This window comes from Penicillium subrubescens, assembly GCF_028828155.1.
Source record: "Penicillium subrubescens strain IBT 31985 chromosome Unknown utg000010l_segment0_segment0, whole genome shotgun sequence".
Taxonomy (NCBI): domain Eukaryota; kingdom Fungi; phylum Ascomycota; class Eurotiomycetes; order Eurotiales; family Aspergillaceae; genus Penicillium; species Penicillium subrubescens.
Window position 1 is genome coordinate 876,275 of NW_026643160.1, and position 19,862 is coordinate 896,136.

The 19,862-nt window shown below is 49.3% G+C and overlaps 8 protein-coding genes across 8 annotated transcripts; 1 reads left to right on the plus strand and 7 right to left on the minus strand.

Annotated features, from left to right (window-relative positions):
• Positions 1-152: 152 nt before the first annotated feature.
• Positions 153-526, plus strand: N7473_011510 (uncharacterized protein; the record flags this gene model as incomplete). The annotated part of the gene is made up of 2 exons (XM_057157449.1): positions 153-304; positions 379-526. 2 exons carry the CDS (start codon positions 153-155, stop codon positions 524-526), a joined length of 300 nt encoding a protein of 99 aa, XP_057003299.1.
• Positions 527-987: 461 nt separating this feature from the next.
• Positions 988-2,095, minus strand: N7473_011511 (aldo/keto reductase; the record flags this gene model as incomplete). The annotated part of the gene is made up of 4 exons (XM_057157450.1): positions 988-1,184; positions 1,241-1,568; positions 1,624-1,888; positions 1,944-2,095. 4 exons carry the CDS (start codon positions 2,093-2,095, stop codon positions 988-990), a joined length of 942 nt encoding a protein of 313 aa, XP_057003300.1.
• A 747-nt stretch (positions 2,096-2,842) lies between these two features.
• Positions 2,843-5,643, minus strand: N7473_011512 (Zn(II)2Cys6 transcription factor; the record flags this gene model as incomplete). Its single annotated transcript, XM_057157451.1, has 4 exons — positions 2,843-4,226; positions 4,277-5,010; positions 5,082-5,187; positions 5,297-5,643. 4 exons carry the CDS (start codon positions 5,641-5,643, stop codon positions 2,843-2,845), a joined length of 2,571 nt encoding a protein of 856 aa, XP_057003301.1.
• A 480-nt stretch (positions 5,644-6,123) lies between these two features.
• Positions 6,124-6,496, minus strand: N7473_011513 (hypervirulence associated TUDOR domain-containing protein; the record flags this gene model as incomplete). The annotated part of the gene is made up of 3 exons (XM_057157452.1): positions 6,124-6,201; positions 6,258-6,320; positions 6,404-6,496. 3 exons carry the CDS (start codon positions 6,494-6,496, stop codon positions 6,124-6,126), a joined length of 234 nt encoding a protein of 77 aa, XP_057003302.1.
• Positions 6,497-7,134: 638 nt separating this feature from the next.
• N7473_011514 (uncharacterized protein) lies at positions 7,135-7,585 on the minus strand (the record flags this gene model as incomplete). Its single annotated transcript, XM_057157453.1, has 2 exons — positions 7,135-7,433; positions 7,498-7,585. 2 exons carry the CDS (start codon positions 7,583-7,585, stop codon positions 7,135-7,137), a joined length of 387 nt encoding a protein of 128 aa, XP_057003303.1.
• Positions 7,586-8,226: 641 nt separating this feature from the next.
• Positions 8,227-8,896, minus strand: N7473_011515 (uncharacterized protein; the record flags this gene model as incomplete). The annotated part of the gene is made up of 2 exons (XM_057157454.1): positions 8,227-8,292; positions 8,369-8,896. 2 exons carry the CDS (start codon positions 8,894-8,896, stop codon positions 8,227-8,229), a joined length of 594 nt encoding a protein of 197 aa, XP_057003304.1.
• Positions 8,897-13,671: 4,775 nt separating this feature from the next.
• Positions 13,672-14,089, minus strand: N7473_011516 (uncharacterized protein; the record flags this gene model as incomplete). Its single annotated transcript, XM_057157455.1, has 2 exons — positions 13,672-13,930; positions 13,956-14,089. The coding sequence occupies 2 exons, from the start codon at positions 14,087-14,089 to the stop codon at positions 13,672-13,674; spliced, it is 393 nt and encodes a 130-aa protein (XP_057003305.1).
• A 2,589-nt stretch (positions 14,090-16,678) lies between these two features.
• On the minus strand, positions 16,679-18,483 carry N7473_011517 (asparagine--tRNA ligase DED81; the record flags this gene model as incomplete). Its single annotated transcript, XM_057157456.1, has 2 exons — positions 16,679-16,805; positions 16,880-18,483. The coding sequence occupies 2 exons, from the start codon at positions 18,481-18,483 to the stop codon at positions 16,679-16,681; spliced, it is 1,731 nt and encodes a 576-aa protein (XP_057003306.1).
• Between the last annotated feature and the right edge of the window lie 1,379 nt (positions 18,484-19,862).

Below are 19,862 nucleotides of genomic sequence, written 5' to 3' on the forward strand. Positions count from 1 at the left end.
TTGAAACAAGCCCTCAAAAATGTGATGCGACAGGGATGATGTAATACCTCAACCTCGTACCCACCATACATATAGAGCTGCGTGTCCCGAATGTGTAGTACAAAAAAGACATTTTGACCAATTATATTTCCTAATATTTTCGACTTGAAAATATGTATTTCATCCGCCACTCTATCACTCGAGCAGTAGCCGCAAAGCAATCCTCCTCAACCGTCGCAAAGCTCCAGGCCTCACATAACGCCCACAGGAGGACTTTCGCCACCTCATCAAATGAACCCGCAGATGACCGGAGGACACCATACTGGTAGGTTGGCGATTCATTTTTGGCTGCGTAGAGTTGAAAACCATGATCTGGAGCTGACACAGCGCTTCTTTTAGGATATATGGGATGGTCGCTGCTGGAGCTGGAAGCGTTCTTTACCTGTGGCAATTGGGAAATCAAAGAGCAAAGGCTGCCGCTTTGGAGGAGATTCCAGCTCATCATGGGGCGAGTTCGGGATATTTAACAAAGGCAGAGGGTAAATAGGGGATTGGATTGTACGCTAGAAGGGGTTTCCATGCCGATTTCAAACCCTACTCATTTGTCGAAGATCGAACGACGAGAAATGGCCCCGGGGGGGGGGGGGGGGGGGGTAAATCTGTCGATTTTTTCATACTACAGAGATCTGTGAAGAACCTCATCAAATTATCCTGTAGTTAGATCAGGTCCCACGTTGGCTGTGAACATGGATAGTAAAATTCAAAGGTAAGCAAGGTAAGATTTCAGAACTCTTAAGCTTGGAGATGCTACGACTGTACCGGGGTACACAGCTCATGTCGATCTAATAATAAGCTTTGATTTTTGAGTGTGAAGCTGCTTCAGGGTGGCTCAAGTCTGATAATTTGTTTTCACTACGACTATTACATAGCATCCGCCAGAAGGAAAAGCATTGAAAGCTGAACATGATCACAAACTTTGACGAGATCTTCTCAATCTCTGCTTCATGTTTATTTGCCGTCGAGGTCAGTGAATAACTCATATCCGAAGTCTTTGCTAGAATCGTTGAAGCGGAGCTTCTTGTCCAGCTTATCAATCTCATCAATATCCGCCTTGTCAAGCGTAAAGGCGATGTCAAAGTTTTGAGTGATTCGCTCCGGCGACTTGGACTTCGGGATGACAGAACGGCCGTGAGCGATGCCCCATGCTGAAATTTCAGTTAGATTTCACAAGCTTAGACGTGCAACAGAATAGGGGGCTTACCCAAAGCAACTTGGTTTGAAGTTTTGCTGTACTTTTGGCCTATCTCAACTAGCGTCTTATCGTTCACCAGCTGACCGTGCTTCTCACGACCTCCATAAATCTCGTTCTGGTTGCCAAATGGTGAGTATTGGGTGACATGAATACCCTTATCCTTATGGAACTCCATGAATTCCTTTTGCTGCAGCCATGGATGGCACTCCATCTGGTGGACTGCTGGGACGGCGTCTGCTTCTTTCAGCACACGCTCGACTTCCTTCTTGGCAAAGTTGCTGATTCCGATAGCCTTGACTTTGCCATCTTTGAGAAGCTTCTCCATAGCTTTGTAGGTCTGTATTCGTCAATTTGTGAGTGTTTTTTTGGGAGCGCGGTAAGGTGTAACTCACATCAACATAATCAATTTTGTCAGTGATCATGTTCCCATCCTTGTCGGTGGGGAACATATCATCTCCACGCTTAAATGCAACGGGCCAGTGCATCAAGAAAAGATCAAGATAATCAAGACCCAGATCATCCAATGTTTCCTGCAGTGCCGGACCGACATCGTCAGGGTGGTGCTTGTTGTTCCAGAGCTTGCTGGTAACGAAGATCTCGCTCCGCGGCACGCCGCTCTGCTTGATGGCCTTTCCAACAGCCTTTTCGGTACCATAGCTAGATATTAAGTTAGCTTGTATGCTTCAAGGAGATATGTAGTATTGCTGTTCACCATCTAGCAGTATCGATGTGGCGATAGCCCGCTTGGAGCGCTACAAGGACCGCAGCCTCTTGAGCAGCCGCATCCTGCCACGTTCCCAGCCCGAGAGCTGGGATTTGGGCACCGGTGTTGAGCTTGAACGTCTTCTGTCCTTGGAACGCCATTTTCTTCAGCTAGGACCAAATATTATCTCTTTATTATGATCGATTGGTCGCGATGATCTGGTGACAGAATTTAGTTTCCTACTTGAACATAATATTGGCCAAAGACTATCTTAAATAAGTACAGGAAATGGCAGGATCTTGAATGTAGAATTATTACGTTTTCATGACATGAGCCATATTCGAACTTGGCGGGTTATTGCAAAATCTTGTCTGGACTGTATCTCGCTAAAGCAAGTTTGAAATGTTGTGACGTCAGGCACGCAATAAGGACCTCGGATGAGAGGTTCCTCGCCACGTCGGACGACTTGCTCAAAATCATAGCTGCAGTGCTCCTTATCTTGCTCACACTTTGATTCCCATTGGGTTATGTGTTTGAAGGAAATCTTAGGCGGCTACTGTTAGTTGAAGCTAGTCTGCCGATCCTTCTCGGGTATGTACCGATCACGGCTTTGAGCACCAGGGAAAGAGAGGAAAGAATTTATGGTCGTCTCGATGTGCAAACGAGGCAATTAAATTGCTGCGTCTTGAGGTAATTCTAGGCCGAGTCCCCGGTTAAAGCCTACGGAAAAAGTTATAAGTCTTGCGTTAAATATGTCTTGTTCAACTGCTCTCGCATATATCTTGACCATTCCCTGTGATCCCGACAAAGATCCTTGAAATTCCCAAGAAAACAAGGGGAAAAAAAATTAAAATTAAAAGATTATAACGCTCATGACTGATCCGGCATTAAATGTAACTAAGCAATTATTATGTTGGGACATATAGTGTCCCATCGACCTCAAGCTCAGGGAAGAATGTCTGAATGAAGTCCTGATCGAGAGGACAATAGGCAAACGTGTGATCGCCGACCCCATCCCCCACTGGAGCCGAGGAACCCACAGGAACAGCCCCCAAGAGGCCACTCTTCGAATCTGGTGCGGTGATATGGACCCCATCTGGTCCGCTTGAAAAGCACACTGCAAGTTCCTTTTTCAAGTTTTGGTCCTCTTCCTTGACTTGAACGACCGACCCCTTGCGGCTTTCGAGTGGTGAGAACCCAAAGTAATCGTTGGTAGGTGGCTTTCCTTGCCCGTAAGGATGCGATGACAAGTCGCTGACTTGAAATCCCATGGACGATGCCAGCCGACGAAGTGCCATGTCACACAGCTGCCATGCCCTGCGTGATGCAATGTTACTCTCGGAAGTCCTGTGAAGCCAGCGAACACACTTCTTGGTCAATTGCAGTAGACTATTCTCTCCTTTGGGCATATGGATACTGCCAAACGAGATTTCAAGGATCATGATCGTTACTGCCTGCATGACGGAATGGAGAAGGCACCACCAGGGCCCGTTTCGATGCGGCGAGATAGGGACTTGGCCATCTGGAATTAAACGGGCTATCTGGGCGGCGGAATCCAAGGCTGATAGCGCCATGGCTTGGTTGAATTCTTGTTTCTCGTCTGGTTGTGAGGTCTTGTGTCGACAGAGGCACGGTCGACCTAGTAGGATTCTTGCTCCGTGGTATTGGAATGCCAGTCGCATCTTCTCGTTATAAGCAATATCATCATCTTCTACACAGGTAAAGTCCAATGCCCTGGGTAGGGTAGAGAACCACAGATCGACCTTTTCTTGTATTTCAGCCAGTGTGTCCCGGAGATACGCCCAATGTCGATTCAGACATCGGATCGCATATACACGATCGAGGACCTCTTGCGTCACCATTGTGAGATCGCAGGAATAGAGAAAGCATAGGCCAGGGCTGGCAGGCTGTTCTTGAAGCCAAAAGCGAGCTGCCCTCATATCTTCGGTACTTGCCGATCTCCCCATAGGTGTTCCCGGGATATGTGAACTTGCCATGGCGATGTTGATGCGCTTATCGCGGAGAATCGGATCATTGAGAAGCAAAGCAGCAGATGGACCCAAAAGTTCAATCTCATCCCAAGGAAGCGGGAATGGTGCACTGCACATGTTGACAGACATACAAGTAGGTCGACCTGTCATCATGCCAAGTTTGTTCTCGATGGCATACAAGGACCACCAGACTCGGTTGCGGATCTCTTTGGAAACACTTGTGACAGCTTGGCTATTGTTCTTCAAATTTATGCCCAGAGATACCGCGGAGCGAATCGCCAGGGCTGAAATTCTCCATGCCCTGTATTATCTGTGAGTTTCATTCCCTAGAGTAAGATGGTGCTGTCTTACCTGTGTATCTGGTCCGTCGAAAGCAGGTAGAAAGCAATTAAGCCCTCAACTTGGACTTGTTGAAGGTCTGGATGACAAAACAGGTCATCGCCATCCATACTTAGCATTCGCGCTCGAGTCAGGTAAACCAGATGATCTTGTGGTTCTCCACGCCAGTTCAGCTCGGCGACATGAGCGTAGTTTGCAGCGATAGCAAAAATCATATTCAGGATTGCCATCCATTTGTCACCTGGAAGAGCAAAGCTATCAAAGAATGTTTTGTACTGGTCACTGAACAAGGAACGATTAATGATGGGGAAGTATGGATGAGCGACTAAGAGATAGGTTTCAAAAAGTTTGTCTGCCAGTGGGCGGGGTGGAACCCAGTATCTTTGCACTGGCCCAGATACCGTAATATCGAGATCATCGAGATGATAATTCAGATCATGAGGCTGGCCACTCATGATGCCGTCCTGAGTGGCCTCGGAGTCTGCGGCACTCTCTTTGCGGCGAGCCTCCGCTGCCTTTCGCAGTCGCTGCATCCAGGTAATTTCAGAGCTTTTACCAATATGCCCTGTAGCTCGAGACTCTTCAGTAAGATTAATATCATCCTCTACTTGATCCAAGGCATCTAATGACCCGACGGAGGATGGGGAGCTGGGCGGTCTCTCCATTTCAGCTAGAGAAGAGGTTCTTGAGCGGAAGGTGTTCCCATTAGAGAGGTCGCTCGAGATGTATCCCGGATCCAAGCGTTGCTAGTGATCCTTGAGTTAGTATTTGACTGGAATTTCTTTCAACTGTATGCATTGAAGATGAGCACACTTACCAATACGTCTTTGATCCGTTTAGAAGTGCGCCCCGATACCAGAGGCTCCACTTCTCCTAGTAAGCTCTGACACTCTTGAAGTTTCTTGGAAAGGTCCCGCTGCTGCCTGATAGTGAGGGTGATAGGGTTCAGCTCTTGGTCTTCACATCGCGTAAAACATGAAACGTTCGATGTGTGAATGTTTCATAGAGTAGTTCTAGTGTTTGACAATTTACATTTTCATCTTCTCGCGCAAGGCTGGTGGATACACGCATTTCATGTCTAGATCTTGGCATTGCATACACACTGGGGTATCGCCACTGCATTTTGTTTTCCGGGTATGACATGATGCACATGCTCGTGGGACCCGTCGGTGATGCCTCAGGGGCGTCCCTGTGCGGTGTCGAGGGATTGCAATCTTGGAGCTTGGGCGTATTGTCCCCATCGAGGATCCGGATAGAGTCTGGGCGCTTGGAGCCGAAGACGTTCTTCTGGCATCCGGGACTTGAGAGACGTTGGCTGTTGACAAGCCATCACTTTGCCCAGGCATGCCTGCCGGCACTTGTGGAGGAATTTCGGGCATTAAATGCAATTTGTACTTCAATTCAGGGACGAGTCAAAAATCGTCTGAGTAGCGTGTTGAAAGTTGATGATGAATTAAGAATTGCCGATTCCGATAAATGGACATGGGGTGGATACGGGGGACGCTCAAATCAAGTTAGTACAGATATGACGCGCTAATCTTCCCCTCAATTATCCCTAACATCAAGTTGGACCCAGACTTCAAGAAAAGTCAAGATTCAGCATTTGAGTGGCTGAGAAGCACTCAACGCTGTCGGCCCCATTTTTCTCAGAAAATGTTGAATCATGATTTGGCGACTGAAATCACGTTATGGATGTGCAACCCCTCTTTTAATAAACAAGGGACCTAGCCTTACAAACTTTTCCTCGCCCGGGCTAGGGTGTGGCGTGAAAAATGACAGCCGGCATGGTACCAGCAGGAGTCTTGAAAAAATCGAGCTTGGCGTACATCGGATAAGCATCGCGACATGATTGTTCTTGATCAAGTAGAGCCGTTTCGTATCTCTAGTGTACCTGAGTTATGTGCAACCATCCTACCATCTTTGTTGTATAGCAATACCTAATCATCTATGTCAATGATACTGCCTCTGTAGTACTTTGATTTGCCTTGCTGACCTTGGGAGGATGCTTCACTGATTTCTCTTCCGCCCGTTGCTCGTCTGTAACAATTTCTTGTACCTAGACTCCCGGGGTTAGCCAATCTCATCAATTTTCATTTCCTGGCTGCTTGAGTATAGATGCAGCCGCTGCGTTCTACATACCTTGCCTTCGTGGGATCCGCCACGAATCTTGGTGAAGACGTAATCTCCTTCTTGAATGGCATTGCCATATTTATCAACAATATGGGCGACCATCTTACTAGATATACTGATAGACTCTGTTAGAATTTTTGAAAGTACGAGTTGAAGCACAGGAGAATCTTCTTTTGCCTTTAAGTCCATATTATCTAGAGAACCCGCCACACCTTGCCCGAGCACGTCAGAGATATATCAGTGGACGGAAGACTCTATCTCTAAGGCTTCAGTATGTTCATTTTTCGCCTCAATATGCCTTATCTCCAGCCGCATCCGGAATTACAATCATTTGAAGCACAGCTTCTTTTTCTCAGGCGTAGATCTACTCCAAGAAAGTACCTGCAGATCTAACTGTTTTCGAGCGGCCCACAGACGTGACCACGTGACACATATTTCAAGAGGCAGTGAGTCGGGTGACGTTACCTTGAAGTAACCCTGTGTCCTTGAGAATTCTATCTGTTCATATCTTACCTCAACCCTATGCCAGTTTTAAAATCTTCTGCGTTAGCGAGAGTGGGTAGACACTATCCGTCCAAGATTCTCTGCAAAAACTGCGTCTACCTTTGTCGATACCTTCTATCGACGAACGCAAGAGGCCAATAATCATTATTTGTAAAACATCATTCAGAGATTTCATAACACATCACATTCAAAAATAACACCCCTAGCGACCATCCCAGGTCAACTTAGCAAGAAAATTATCCCAAGAAAGCCGGCTTCGTACCGACGGCGGCGCGGTTATCCAAGTCAGAGTCAATTCGGGGATCCATTTTCTTTGCCACATCAGAGTCGTGATGGCCAGCTGTATGTCCCGCCTTTGGGTTCGCATAACCACTGCTGGTTATGGCTTCATGGCGGGCGCGATTATCTTGATCTGAATCGACTCGAGGATCGAGCTTGTTTGCGATATCGTGACGATGAGGGCCGGCAGTGTTCTCAGAACGGCCGCCTTTGCCATAGTTTCTAGCGTCGCCTAGTTTTGAAGCAGCTGGATCATCTGTGAAGTCGATGAGTAAGTGCCGTTACTTAGAGATGATGCTAAAGAAAATCGGTAGATATACCACTGATGTTGTCGCTGTCGACGCGAGGGTCCAATTTGTTCGCGAATTTGAAGCTATGGGGGCCATTGTCGGCAGATTCAGTACCCATGATAGCGATTCAAGCTAATGGAAATATTGTACTGGTGTAAATTTAACTCTTTTGCAATGACTAGTCAGGGACTCAAAGGAGGGGTATTAGAAGAAAAAGGTTATGGTATTTATGTCTCCACATAGGCACGCGATCGCAAGTAAATATAGCCATGATTTGCGAGCCCTGCAGTCTGACAGCAATATTGCGTTATGCTGAATCCTTGTAGTGGAGAGATCAGGTTGTTCATCAAGGTTCATGACGGCTGATCACCATGACCTTATTGGCGAGCTAAAACCTGGGTAAGGCTAGTTCTTGCTTTTGATTCTAGACTTTCCTAGAAGAGGAATCAGGCTGACAGGGGTATCCACAGCCGGTGTGTTAAAGCTGTACTCCGTACCACAATTAAAGAAGTTGAAACAAGTGTCTTGATAACTATCAGAATCTGAGAGATCACTTACCCAGAGTAGAAACATGATTTAAAGTGAAGACACCAACCATACAAACAACCTCTCATCGAAACCAAGAAAATGACAAAATATCCCCCCCAAAAAACATTTTCCCCAAAACCTCCTACAAAAGTAACCCGCACCCAATATTATTCGTTCTTTCATCCAAAAAGACATCCCCATGAAGAATACTAGATAACAAGAATTTCTGATCTAGAAATCACCAGCAGTGAAGCAGCACATCCAGCAATCATGCGCCGACCTATACAAAGGGGAAGCCTGTCCAAAATGATAATTAGCCACAAAACTCCAACTCTCTCACCACCAATCATACCACAAAAGGGAAGAACCTCACGTAAGGCTTAGCACAGTGCGCCTCCTTCTCACTAGCATAACACTGCCCTATACAGAAAGAATTACCCTCATCAATCCCAGTCGGCTTCTGAATCAACACCGGTGCAACATCACTACCAGGCTGCAACGGATCAATGGGAGCAAGACCACCATCCGGCACGGCATAAGCCTGATCGGGACTCTGCGCAGACGGTTGACGCAAACCCTGGTGCTGGTCTTGAGTATTGAAGGTTGATGAGGCCGACGGAGTCGCGGCCGGAACTACCGAGTGCGAGGAAGACGGTCTAGCGACGGGACGCATGGGTCGGTGAACCATTGGTAGGAAAGAGTGGCTAGCCATGTAGTGCGAGGGCTGGGAGGCCACTACGATCGAGCTCGAGGGAGAGGGTGTTGCCATTGACGAGGCGACGGCGTGCGAGGCCTGGCCGCTCCAGGTGGGAAGGTTTGGGGCCATGGAGCGGATGAATTGGGCGGGGACTTGGGCCGCTAGAAGGGTGGTTGAGAGCACGAAGATGGAGGTGATTTGCATCTTGGGTGGTGGTTTTGAGAAATGGATGTTATTTTATACTGTGGGTTTGATATCGAGGCTGTTGTTGAGGGCTGGCGTTGTCGGTGTCGATGGTGTCGATGGTGTCGGCGGTGGAGAGATGATAGGAGAAGTGAACGCCATGGCTGATTTCCTATTATTCTTTAAACATTGGAGCTTGGCAAGGGGTGTTTTGGGGTGGACGTGGATGGCATTTTTGAACTGCGCGTTCGAGGAATGCGGGATGTATGTATACGGCGCGCTTGGGCCTATGGTAGGTCAGGTCATGCAGCGACTCAACGGGCGTTGACAGGCCCTTTTGAGGCGACCTATATCTTGAGATTAAATTGAACAAGGAACTCAACCTGCTTGGCTATTTGTTAATTATTTATCGAAGAGAGTTGAGTATCTGGGCGACGCTTTGAAGTTAACCATGACGTGGGTAGTTTCTCCCCTGCATGCCAGGCTTAGTTGAGCTCAGAAATAGGATAGGGAGATTGCCGGATGAGCATGATGTAGATCAGTACAGGGACGTCCGCCAATCTGGCCGGCCTGTTAGTTGGGTTAATTTGACGTAACTGGGTGCGGATAACTGTGGATTTTAAGATTGCGCAGAGGGGGTCTGCAACGGTGTATCAGAGAGCGAAGCTAAACTCTCGTAGGATTGATTATTGTTCACAGATAAACAGTGGTACTTTGATAATAGCCAGAGCTTGCCTTCTCCGATGTTTGGCGTGATCCAACATACAGGAAATCACCCGCGGCCCAGAAAGACAAATACGAAAGATCTAGTGGCCTTAAAGTACCTAAAAGGGGCCTCGGGCTCTTTGTTATATAGCGAAGTGTTAGTGAGTCTATCTAACGACCAATGTCGTGCAATAATCAGCGCGTCACAACTCCATGATTTATCTTATTGAGGCGTCCAAACGGGGCGGTTCCAACAGGTCGCGACTGGGCCGATACCAGTCTGGGAAGAAAACCGTAAGTGCCAACAAACCGACAAAACGCCACCATTGTGGACTTGCATGGATATAAAAGTGTGGAATTTGAATTCGAATTCTAGAAAATGATGCGTTGATCTCTAAATGACCCTGTTGATCTGCTGTCGACTATGGCAAGGTCCACAGACTGTGTTTTTGATTGGAGGCTGTTCCTTCGAGCTATCGTTGATCGGAGGAGATTGGCTGGCGCGGACTAGTGTGTGCCTGAATATCATTTGTGAACCAGCTAAAAGGGGCTGGGTCAGCTCGCTTGTCGTAACCTAGATCAGTAGTGTTCCATGTATGATGATTTTGTCAGTTACGTAGCAGAACCATATGCTCTTCACGCCTCCTGTCCGCTAAACCTGGTCGGTTCCTGTTACCAACCTTGTTGGCTGGTACCAGCGTTTGTATTCATTTGTAATGTATATAAAAAGACGGCAGAGGAGGCTGGTGGATCGGTGTCATCCACCCCGGTCGTGCTATACAGCATGGCCATTCATATCCCCATTCATGAGATTTCGCCAGCTGCATGTTGATTGAAGAGATATCGACGCATTAAAGAGGCTGGCAATGGGAGATTATGCATCTGGTTTAACATCCGAGGTTTTCCACAAGGATCTGAATAGCACATGTCACCGCAACGAGCGATAGAACCATCAAGGCACTATCGATGCTCAATATTATGCTCAACATTGAACAATTAGGTCCTCACAGAGAATCCTTAGCCGACCACGCTCCACACGCGCCGAGTCCGAAAAGACGTAAACCTGACACCCGTTTAGGGAGGAGCCAGGTGGAGCGGTTACCCCAATAGCTTTGCAAGGAACGATATTCCAAGCATACCCGCGAATTCGGCATGCTTCTGGCGAGGAAAAAGCTTCGTGAGGCCGTCTGCCACCTTATCCGATGTCTTCACCCACTCGATTGGTGTCCTTCCTGGCTGTACTTCCTGACGCAGCCAATGGTGGTGGATGTCAATGTGTCGCAGCTTCGTTTCTGCTGAGGCAGTTCCCTAATCAAAAGGGAGAGAGTTTGCTGGTTGTCACACTTGAGGACGACGGGGTGAACTCTCTCCCTGTTGACAAAGGAACTGCCTCAGCTGAAAACGAAGCTGCGACACTTTGACATCCACCACCACTGGCAGATGATTGCTCTTGAAAAAGCATGCAGTCCGTCATGAATTGTCCAACTCAGTGTCTTCTTCCGCGCCACGATTCTGCGAGTCGATAATGCGTGGCATCGAATGGATCGGCCATCCCGCAATGATATCACAGCCATCCCTGCGCTGGGCTCGTCCCACTTCCATGAACCACAGGATACTCATCAATGTTGCTGGCACGAGAGTAGAATGTCTCGACTGAGCCTGACAGTGATGATATTCCAGAGGTCATGGTTTGATGGTCGAGTTCCTAGCACAGGAATGATTGTGCTCGAAAGGGGCCCTGTCCAATTCAGCAGTTGCGAGAACGAGGAAGTTGTTGCCTTTGATCCACGATCTGCCGTTCGCCCAAAAAGCTACCATGAGCCGTCAAGGGTTTGTCGATGACTCGTGTCGTGAAAGGTAGACTGGATCGATGCCGGGTGGGAGACGGAGAGGTGGAGTCGGGACGATCGTGGTCTGCGGTATATCAAGGGAACGTGGGATTCATTAAGGCGATCGTATGGGTGGTGCGCAGTTGACGGAGGAGGATAATGTGGTTTCTGATCGATGAGGTTGGAAGACGAAGGATGTGGCGGGTTAAAAAGGAAGGAGCGGGCGCCTGACATCGTCGACGAGCTTTTGACGACTTTGGATTCCCTGGAGCAAAGAGAGTCAGACATCCTCAAAGACGCACCGCGCGACCTCGATTCCAGCTACTGTGAGATCCTGAAGTCCTTCTCTCATAAAACGGGTTCGAGAGGGCATGAGACAGAACAGCGTGGGTTGAAAAGACCTGACTGAATAGCCATGACCGCGAAAAGTTCCTCCGACCACCTCGACATCGTCTCGTTCAATGACTCTATCTTCGAAGACTTCGTGGCCTCCAAAACATTCATGAGCTATCCACGGCACGATTCATTGCCACTGGCAGCGGTTGTACCTCTTAATACACACTCCATCTGTGTTGTTTGCAAATTCGGTTGTCGGGACGCATCGCTCGCTTTGACCAGGTCATCTAGAGGTATCGATTTCGTGTGGTCGAGGATCCCTAAGTGTAAGTGACATTTGTGTGACGAATCAGCGAAGAGAAACCTGTTTTCAACGGGTTTTGATGACAATCTAGCGTGTTGCATGGGGACAAGATCGAACATCTTCACTTCAGTCAGATGGTGGCGATGGCCTGACTTGATCGACTATCAAAGCTGACGGCTCCATACAGAATATCACCGGCAGCTACAACTAGTAGCCATGATCCCAGTCTCAGTGTTTGGTCTTCATCTCGAAACCCTCGAAATGATGACAAGCAGTGGTGTCTATCCGAGCTGAGAGCCCCAACAAGACTCGAGACATGCCGGGCAGGCAATACGGCAGACTCACCAATCAACATGAACCAGCTCCACCGGTTCTTTGGAAACTCAGGAACCACCAGCCAAACAAAAAAAAACCACTGATAGTCATTCCCCAGTTCAAACGGCAAAAGAATCAGGAAAAGCAAGGCTACAAATGTCGAGGCGAATCCCATTATGGATGCTTTCCAATCCCGAGGAGAAACTCATTTCCTCCCGCCAATTGGTCGGCAGTTTCTCCCGGGTCCGGCAAGAAGCTATGATTAGAGCAGAGCATTATTATTCACCAGAAGCAGTGAAGAACGAGAAACCTTGCGCTTCTCAAGCGAATCACCAGCTGCCGTGATTGAACGGCTTTATACACGGAAAAGGGCTCCCTGATGGTCCCGTTGGGCAGAGCCTCGAGCAGGCAGCCCCAGTGCCGCTGCCATCGCCGTGCAGTTCGAGCGACAAGCAGGGCAGTTTAAATTATTAGCAGCCAATACAATGGGGCATTGGGTGATTTTTCCACGCCTGTATATTATTGAAATAGCGTCCCACCTTTTTTTTCCATTTCGGACCTTTGTCTTTCAACGACATCTGCATCACTCTCCACCAGACATCCTTTTCTATTTCCCCCGCTAACTACACAGAAGCTGTCTCCGCGTGGAGTCGAGAGTGCTCGGAATACACGAATCTTGAAGTACAGACGCAAGAATATTGTTTACAGTGTGACCGACCGTTCTTATTCTATCCTATTCCAGTCGCCTTATCCCTCTCGGCCTTGTCACCAACATGGCTTGGATTGTGGCATCTTATCCTTTATTAGATGGCTATAGTCTACATCGTGTTGCTGTGTTTTGTGTCTTTCTCTATTGCTTTCAATACATATCGTCAGTATACCTGGTGCTGATTGTCCTCGCGCAGAGGAGGTGGTCCTACGCAGTTCTACTATAAACTCATCTTCCCATCGATCGCAGCCGTCTCATCCAGCCGTGGTGAGTGAACTCTGATAAATAAGACGCGCGTGTGAGTCCGCATTCCCTATTCCCGTAGTTTCTGTCTCCCGGACACCGCCAACCATAAAACAAGACAGCATGTCGTCCGGAAGGCCAGATAACAACCCGTCCTCCAGCCATCAGGGAGCCTCAGTTGGGCACACCCACCATCAACAAGGCTCCTCAGGACAACAAAGGTAAGTAGCGCCATCCCCTTCGCCATAGGTCCGATGTCGATATTTGTCGATGGCCTTCTCCCGTAAAGCCCCAGCCTGGTTACCACGTGCGGGTAGGGCGGAGAGTCACGACAACGAAAACGACACGGTCCCACTCAACTCTGCACAACGACTAGTTGAAGGGTGAACCTGACATCTCTGCGTCTCTCAACAATAGTAGCAATCAATCGGCCGCAACCAGACTCGCCTATTACCGATCCAACACCTCGAGGCTGCTTGAATTCATCAAGCAATGCGATCGGGACTCGCTCGACCAGTTCATCTCCATTGTCCGCGCGGGCGCCTCGCACGACGATATATTCGCTATCATCGATCAGCTTTCCCCGGTTACCGACGAGCAGAGTAGAAAGCGGACTGGTGTGTCCAATTAGGTACTTACAGCGATGGCCCTGTTGTTAGCCCTTCTGGCGAGGGTAACAGCGTGGCGCCAGTCTCGGGACGAAGAGCGGCTTCGTGAAGTACCGAGACCGCGGCCACGGAAATCAGGGCGAATATGCGTCTAGAGACAATCATGATTTGATTTTTCCTTGGTTGAGATTGGTTAGTAGGGGTCGAAGTGCTGGAGTCATGCCAGAATGCAGCCTGGTCTGACTGGACTAGTATGAAGACTGGAGTTGAGTTTTGTGTCTTGAGCCTTTGGACGAGTGACAGCAGATGACAGGCAAACAAGATAGCTCATGTTTGCATTCATACATAGTGCTCCACAGCCTCCAGTCGCTCAATTGATTTTTGCATTCGTTTCTCTAATACAGGGGTGTATAGCTGCGCATCAATATGCCGAATGGCGGAAGAAGCTAGATTTAACGAGCGGTGCATTGAACCGGACGTTTCGCCAGCGAGACCTGTTTCACACTGTGAGCCTGATTCTTGCCAATACCGTGGTGCGGTTAAGGTATATTTAATGTACGGGAAAGGGTTGTGTCTGATATCATTTCTCGCCACCCATGGGGGTCGTTCGCCGTTGCTCCGCTGTGGTATATCAAGCGGGAAAGGGGGACAAATGCCCATCAACGGAGCGCTATACGCGAAGATGTTCGCAATTTCGTCGTGCAGGGCTGTTGCTGTCAGGCAGGGCAAGCCAGAAGCTTCAATGCCACGGCTTTACGGGCCGTAGACCCAAGTGGGCCTGCTAAAGCCTCAACCAGACAGACCTGATCAACAGAGTCTCGCAAGGACGACGAAGAAAGATCACGACAAGCGTAAGACAACCCTTACCCGTCCCCACAGGCAGTGGCCCAGCTAAGCCACGATCATGAAGCGCGGCGGCGGTGGTTAAGCGCACCGTCAAGACAAAAACCAGAAACCAGATGATGTCCAGACAAGCAACATGACAATTCCGGGCTAGACACTCAGCCACAAGACCCATGTCATACCATTCCAACACAGCCAGTCCCCAATCAAGCAGGCCAGTCCGAACCAGAACCCGCCCTTCCCTCGGCAACAGGCGCCAAATCAAAATGGCCCAGCCCAATAGCCATTGTGGGCTGTTACGGAGATGATATCCGGGCCAGCCCCCTTGTCATCAAGCGTAGTGGAGCATAGGCGCGCTTAGATGACTCTGCGCGGCGTTTCGTCGACCCACAGGAATGAAGCCAGTTCTGGCCTTATCACTACTGTACAGTGCCGATGACAGATGCTTGTCTTCCTGTTTGTGGCCACTGGCAGGGTGACGTGAAGACGATCCTGAAGGAGATGAGGACGAAGGAAGACGGTGAGAGGAGACACCACTGGCCCCAAGGAAAGCACGCCCTCGTCCAATGGCCCCTGATGATCGGCGGTCGTACAACTGCGAGTGACCACCTGGACAGCTGGTCGATGCTTTCTCAGATACTTATCCTCCTTCTCATCTTTGTGTGAGATGAAGATGGTCAGGAAAGAAGCACCGTCGGACTGACTCTTGGAAGAAGCACACAAAACGCAGCGCTTACTACGGACCGACAGAACAAACCTACCACGTTTACCATCCAACGCTACCAGCAAACTCAAATCGTATAAACAGCCCGTCAACATCTGCTTGAATCTTCCTAGTTCCATCCGAACGACTAGCGTCCCAGATACCAGGCACCAGGCACCTCGACGACCAAAGCATACCACACATACCGCACACAATACCTCCCGTTCTATTTCTAACATGCCCAACACAAGCATCGAAACCTTTACACGAATGTATCCTGCATGCACATACCATACCACAACCAGAACGATCCCAATCTCGACTGATCCTTACCAGATGCCAGGCTACCGGACCCGTCGGCTACAGTCATAGAGCAGGAAGACAAGTCTTAATTAAAAGCCAATGCCAAAACTGATTGGATATCAAGGAATATACTGGGGATGCTGGATAAAGCTCGGGTTATGTCGAGATGTAATGATATCCGGCGATAACTATATGTCGAGGGGTATGTGAGCACATCTCCTTTTTTTCGGGGAAAGACCGGGCATAGGTAGAGATATCAAGAAACGGACTGGAAATGGGGTGAAAAAGTACTGGACAGCTTTAAAAGGTCAGATGATGACAGGCTGGGATAACCTATAACCTACACTTCATCTCGCGAGTGCTCGCTTGAAAAGTCTATATCAGTGCAAGGCATATGAAAAACTCAAGTAGACGTATGCCTTGTAGCTTGGAACAGTACTATACTAGAATCCTGCGGACTCCATTGGTAAAACTGACATGCGCTCTGGCTAGTACTCAACAGAGCTACAGAACTATAACCGAAGAGCTGAATGTGTGAGAATGTATCCAATCCAAGACTTAGGTCCAACGCCCGAAGGAATGACAAAGCAGGCATCACTAGGTATCAAAAAGAGAAGGTTGAGAAAAAAGGAAAATCTTCATTGCATCCATGCTCACGCTGCATCAGAACTATTTTATCGAACCAGCCCCAAATAGATTCATTCCAATTCCAATTCCATGAGCCAACGAAATCTTATAATTGCACTCGCTTATCTGGATTCCATGCAATATACTCATCATAACATGGCGTAAGCTATCTATACCAGTCCAGACACTTCCACTAGAGGTAGTTGAAGCTGTATAAGACGAACAGCTAGACCCGCATCTGGGCCTAACACCCGACTCGATTCTTCTAAGCTTTGCATTTAAGGCGTGCAGCGGCCGGTGAAACGGGGGTACAAGGAGCAGTCGCGGACAGTGTAGCGAGCGCACAGCCAGGCCAGGAAGCGCTCCAGACCGAGACCGTAGCCGCCGTGGGGGGAGGTACCGTACCTATCATAATGGTCAGTATAAAATCGAAAAAGCGATGATGAGGATGCATTCAAGCGGGATATGGGGTCACTCACTTGCGCTGGTCAGTGTACCAGTAGTAAGGCTTGGGATCCATGCCCTCATGCTTGTAAGCGTTCATCAACTCATCCCAATCATCCATACGCATACTGCCACCAACAATCTCGCCGACACCGGGCATGAGCACATCCACACTCTCAGTAACCCGGCGATCACTCTCATCCTTCTTCATGTAGAAGGCCTTGATCTCGGCAGGGAAGTGTGTCAGGAAAATAGGCGTGTTGATGATATCCGTCATCTTGCGCTCGGCAGCCTCGGCGATATCGTCGCCGAATTTGTGGGGTTCGCCCTCCTCGTTGGGAATGTCGTGGGCCACGAGCCAGTCGATAGCGTCGGAGTACTTCATGCGCTTGAAGGGACGGGATGGGGGTTGGAAGTCTGGGTTCAGGGTCTTGATGTACTTGGACGCCTCGGGGTCGGCGAGCAGAAGCTCGATGACGCGGCAAATAATGGCCTCCAGGTGGTCGAGCAGGTCGGTGAAGGTGATGAAGTCCAGCTCGGCTTCGATGTGGGTGTACTCCGACAGGTGACGGCGAGTTAGCGACTTCTCGGCACGGAAGGACGGACACACGCAGAAGACGTCGCCCAGAGAGGGAAGACAGGTCTCCAGGTACAGCTGGGAGGACTGGGTGAGGTATGCGTTCTCGCCGTAGTAGTCAAAGCCGAACAGGGTGCTACCACCCTCGACCTGGGTCTGCACCATAGCTGGAGGCGTAACCTCCAACATGCGGTTCTCCTCAAAGGCTGTGCGGAAAGCGCGCAGAGTGGCAGCGCGCACCTTCATCACGGACGAAGAAGTCTCACCACGCAGCACCAAGTGTCGGTTATCGTACAGGGTCTGGGGGTCGGCGTCCGGCGCCACGCGGGTAGTGATGGCCTCCTTGTCACCGGCGGCGCGGCCGATGATGGTGAAGAAGTCGGCGTGCAGCTCGCGGTCGTTGGGGGCGTGCTGCTTGGGAGGGACGGCGCGCATCTCACCGTGGATAGCGATGGAGGTCTCCAGGGTGAGGGTCATGATATCGTAAGTCTTGACCAGATCGCCGGTCAGAATGCACTGGAGGTAGCCGTATCCGTCGGCCAGGGTGAGGAAGACGTAGTCCTTCTGTGCGCGCATACGGTGGACACGGCCCAGAACGCGGACACGAGTACCAGGAGCGTCAGATTCGGGGGTACGGAGCGAGACAATGGCTGGGTCGGTCACGTCCAGGCGAATGCGGACAGGCTTGGGGAGGGAGGCATCCTCGGTGATAACAATCTTCTTAGCCTCGTCCAGCACCTTCTGACGCTTCTCAGCCTCGGCCTTTTCGCGGATCGCCAATTCCTGCTCCTTGGCGGCCTTCTTCTTGCGCTGCTCGTACAGGTTGGTGGCCTTCTTCATGGCCGACTTTGTCGCGGGCTTCCACTCCAGCTTGGCGGCGGGGTCGACATCCTCTCCAGCGGCGTCGGTCTGAGACTTGCGGGTGAGATATTGAATACCCTCGGTGGTCGGAGGGTGCTGCACCATGGCGTGGATAAGGGTCTTGTAGGGGGCAGACTCGGTGCCAGCGGCCGAGGCATCGTCGTGGCCGACATCCTCGTCGATGTAGATAGAGGGCGCCATGATTGTGGACTTTTATGTATGAGAAAGGTGGGGAGAGGGAGAGGCTGGGAGGACAAATGGTCCGAGAAAAACCCGTATGGTTTTCTTGTCGGGAGGTTGCTAGCTTGGTTGTCTTGCTAGGGAGGATTGGATTCTGCGGACACAAATTAAATAGTTAGCCGGGTTATCTGGTGAGTCATATTGGATTGATAGGGATAGATCAGGCATGCTGTTATCAATGGCAGTGTTGTAGAGATCTGATTGGGTCTGTATGTTATACGTACCCCGGACAGGAGAACTAGCAATGGCTCTAATTGAACCTCAATTGGCAAATTCTCGCAGAGAAAGAATCGCACAGTCTGAAGATGGAGGGGTAAATTTCCGCGGATCGCGGGCTTCCCCACGAGTGCCTGAGGCAGGAAGGGTTGGGAGCCTGAGATTTATGGGGCCACGTGAACATTTTCACTCTCTAGAGTCTAGGTGAAGAGTTGAGTACTTGATGGCAAAATATGGTCTTCTAGAGTATAACTTTCAAGAATTGAACTACTTGGTGAGATGCCATGGAATATCATGCCGTCGAAATATACAATTCCGTGTCGATTCAGGATTCAGGATGAATGAAGGAGTCCGCCTGATTGTCCCATGGGCTATTATGATTGCCAGTCTAGATAGTTAACAAACACTAGTTAAGGGCAATTAACTATTCAATCGAGTAATTGGTCACGGACTTCTAGATGGACCGTGTTCCATTTAGAATGATGTACATGTAGAAAATGGCATGTACTTGCGGTCGCTTATTTACTCATGGTCTTACAGTAGTTGAGGCGTAAGGCAAGGGGTCACGGGACGAGTTGTAGTATGAGGACTGTACGGAGTAGATTGTACTGTATGCTATTTGAACGTAAGACTTCTGGTTAGTAGTATGGATAGTATCCAGAGAAGAATTTCTAGTATAACTAGTACACATATTGATTATTGAATTCTCAGAGCATGACCCTCGTACTGAGAAACTTCCAGTAGGGGATGTGCTACCTGGGCTAGGATTAGTCTCTCTGCAGGTATCTTTCCATCAAGTATGGCGCTAACTCCCTAGGGACCCCCCTATGGTTCATAGGCGATGGTACCTTAATTTAAATGGTTCAGCTTATGGCGGTTGGAGTGTCCCGTATGGAGAGTTAGCAACGTTATTGGCATGCCAGGGGCAACTCCGGGGTTTTGGTGATTGGCGGGGGCTTGATCCAGTCTGATCCAGTTTGATCCAATTAAGCCAATCAGAGTGGACAATTTCCCTCCTGTGTGCTCCAGTTTAATCCAGTCTGATCCAGTCTGATCCAGTTCTGCAGGAGCCATGGAACTTTTGGGGCGCGAGTCTGTTTACATTTTTTTGGTTTAACCCGTTC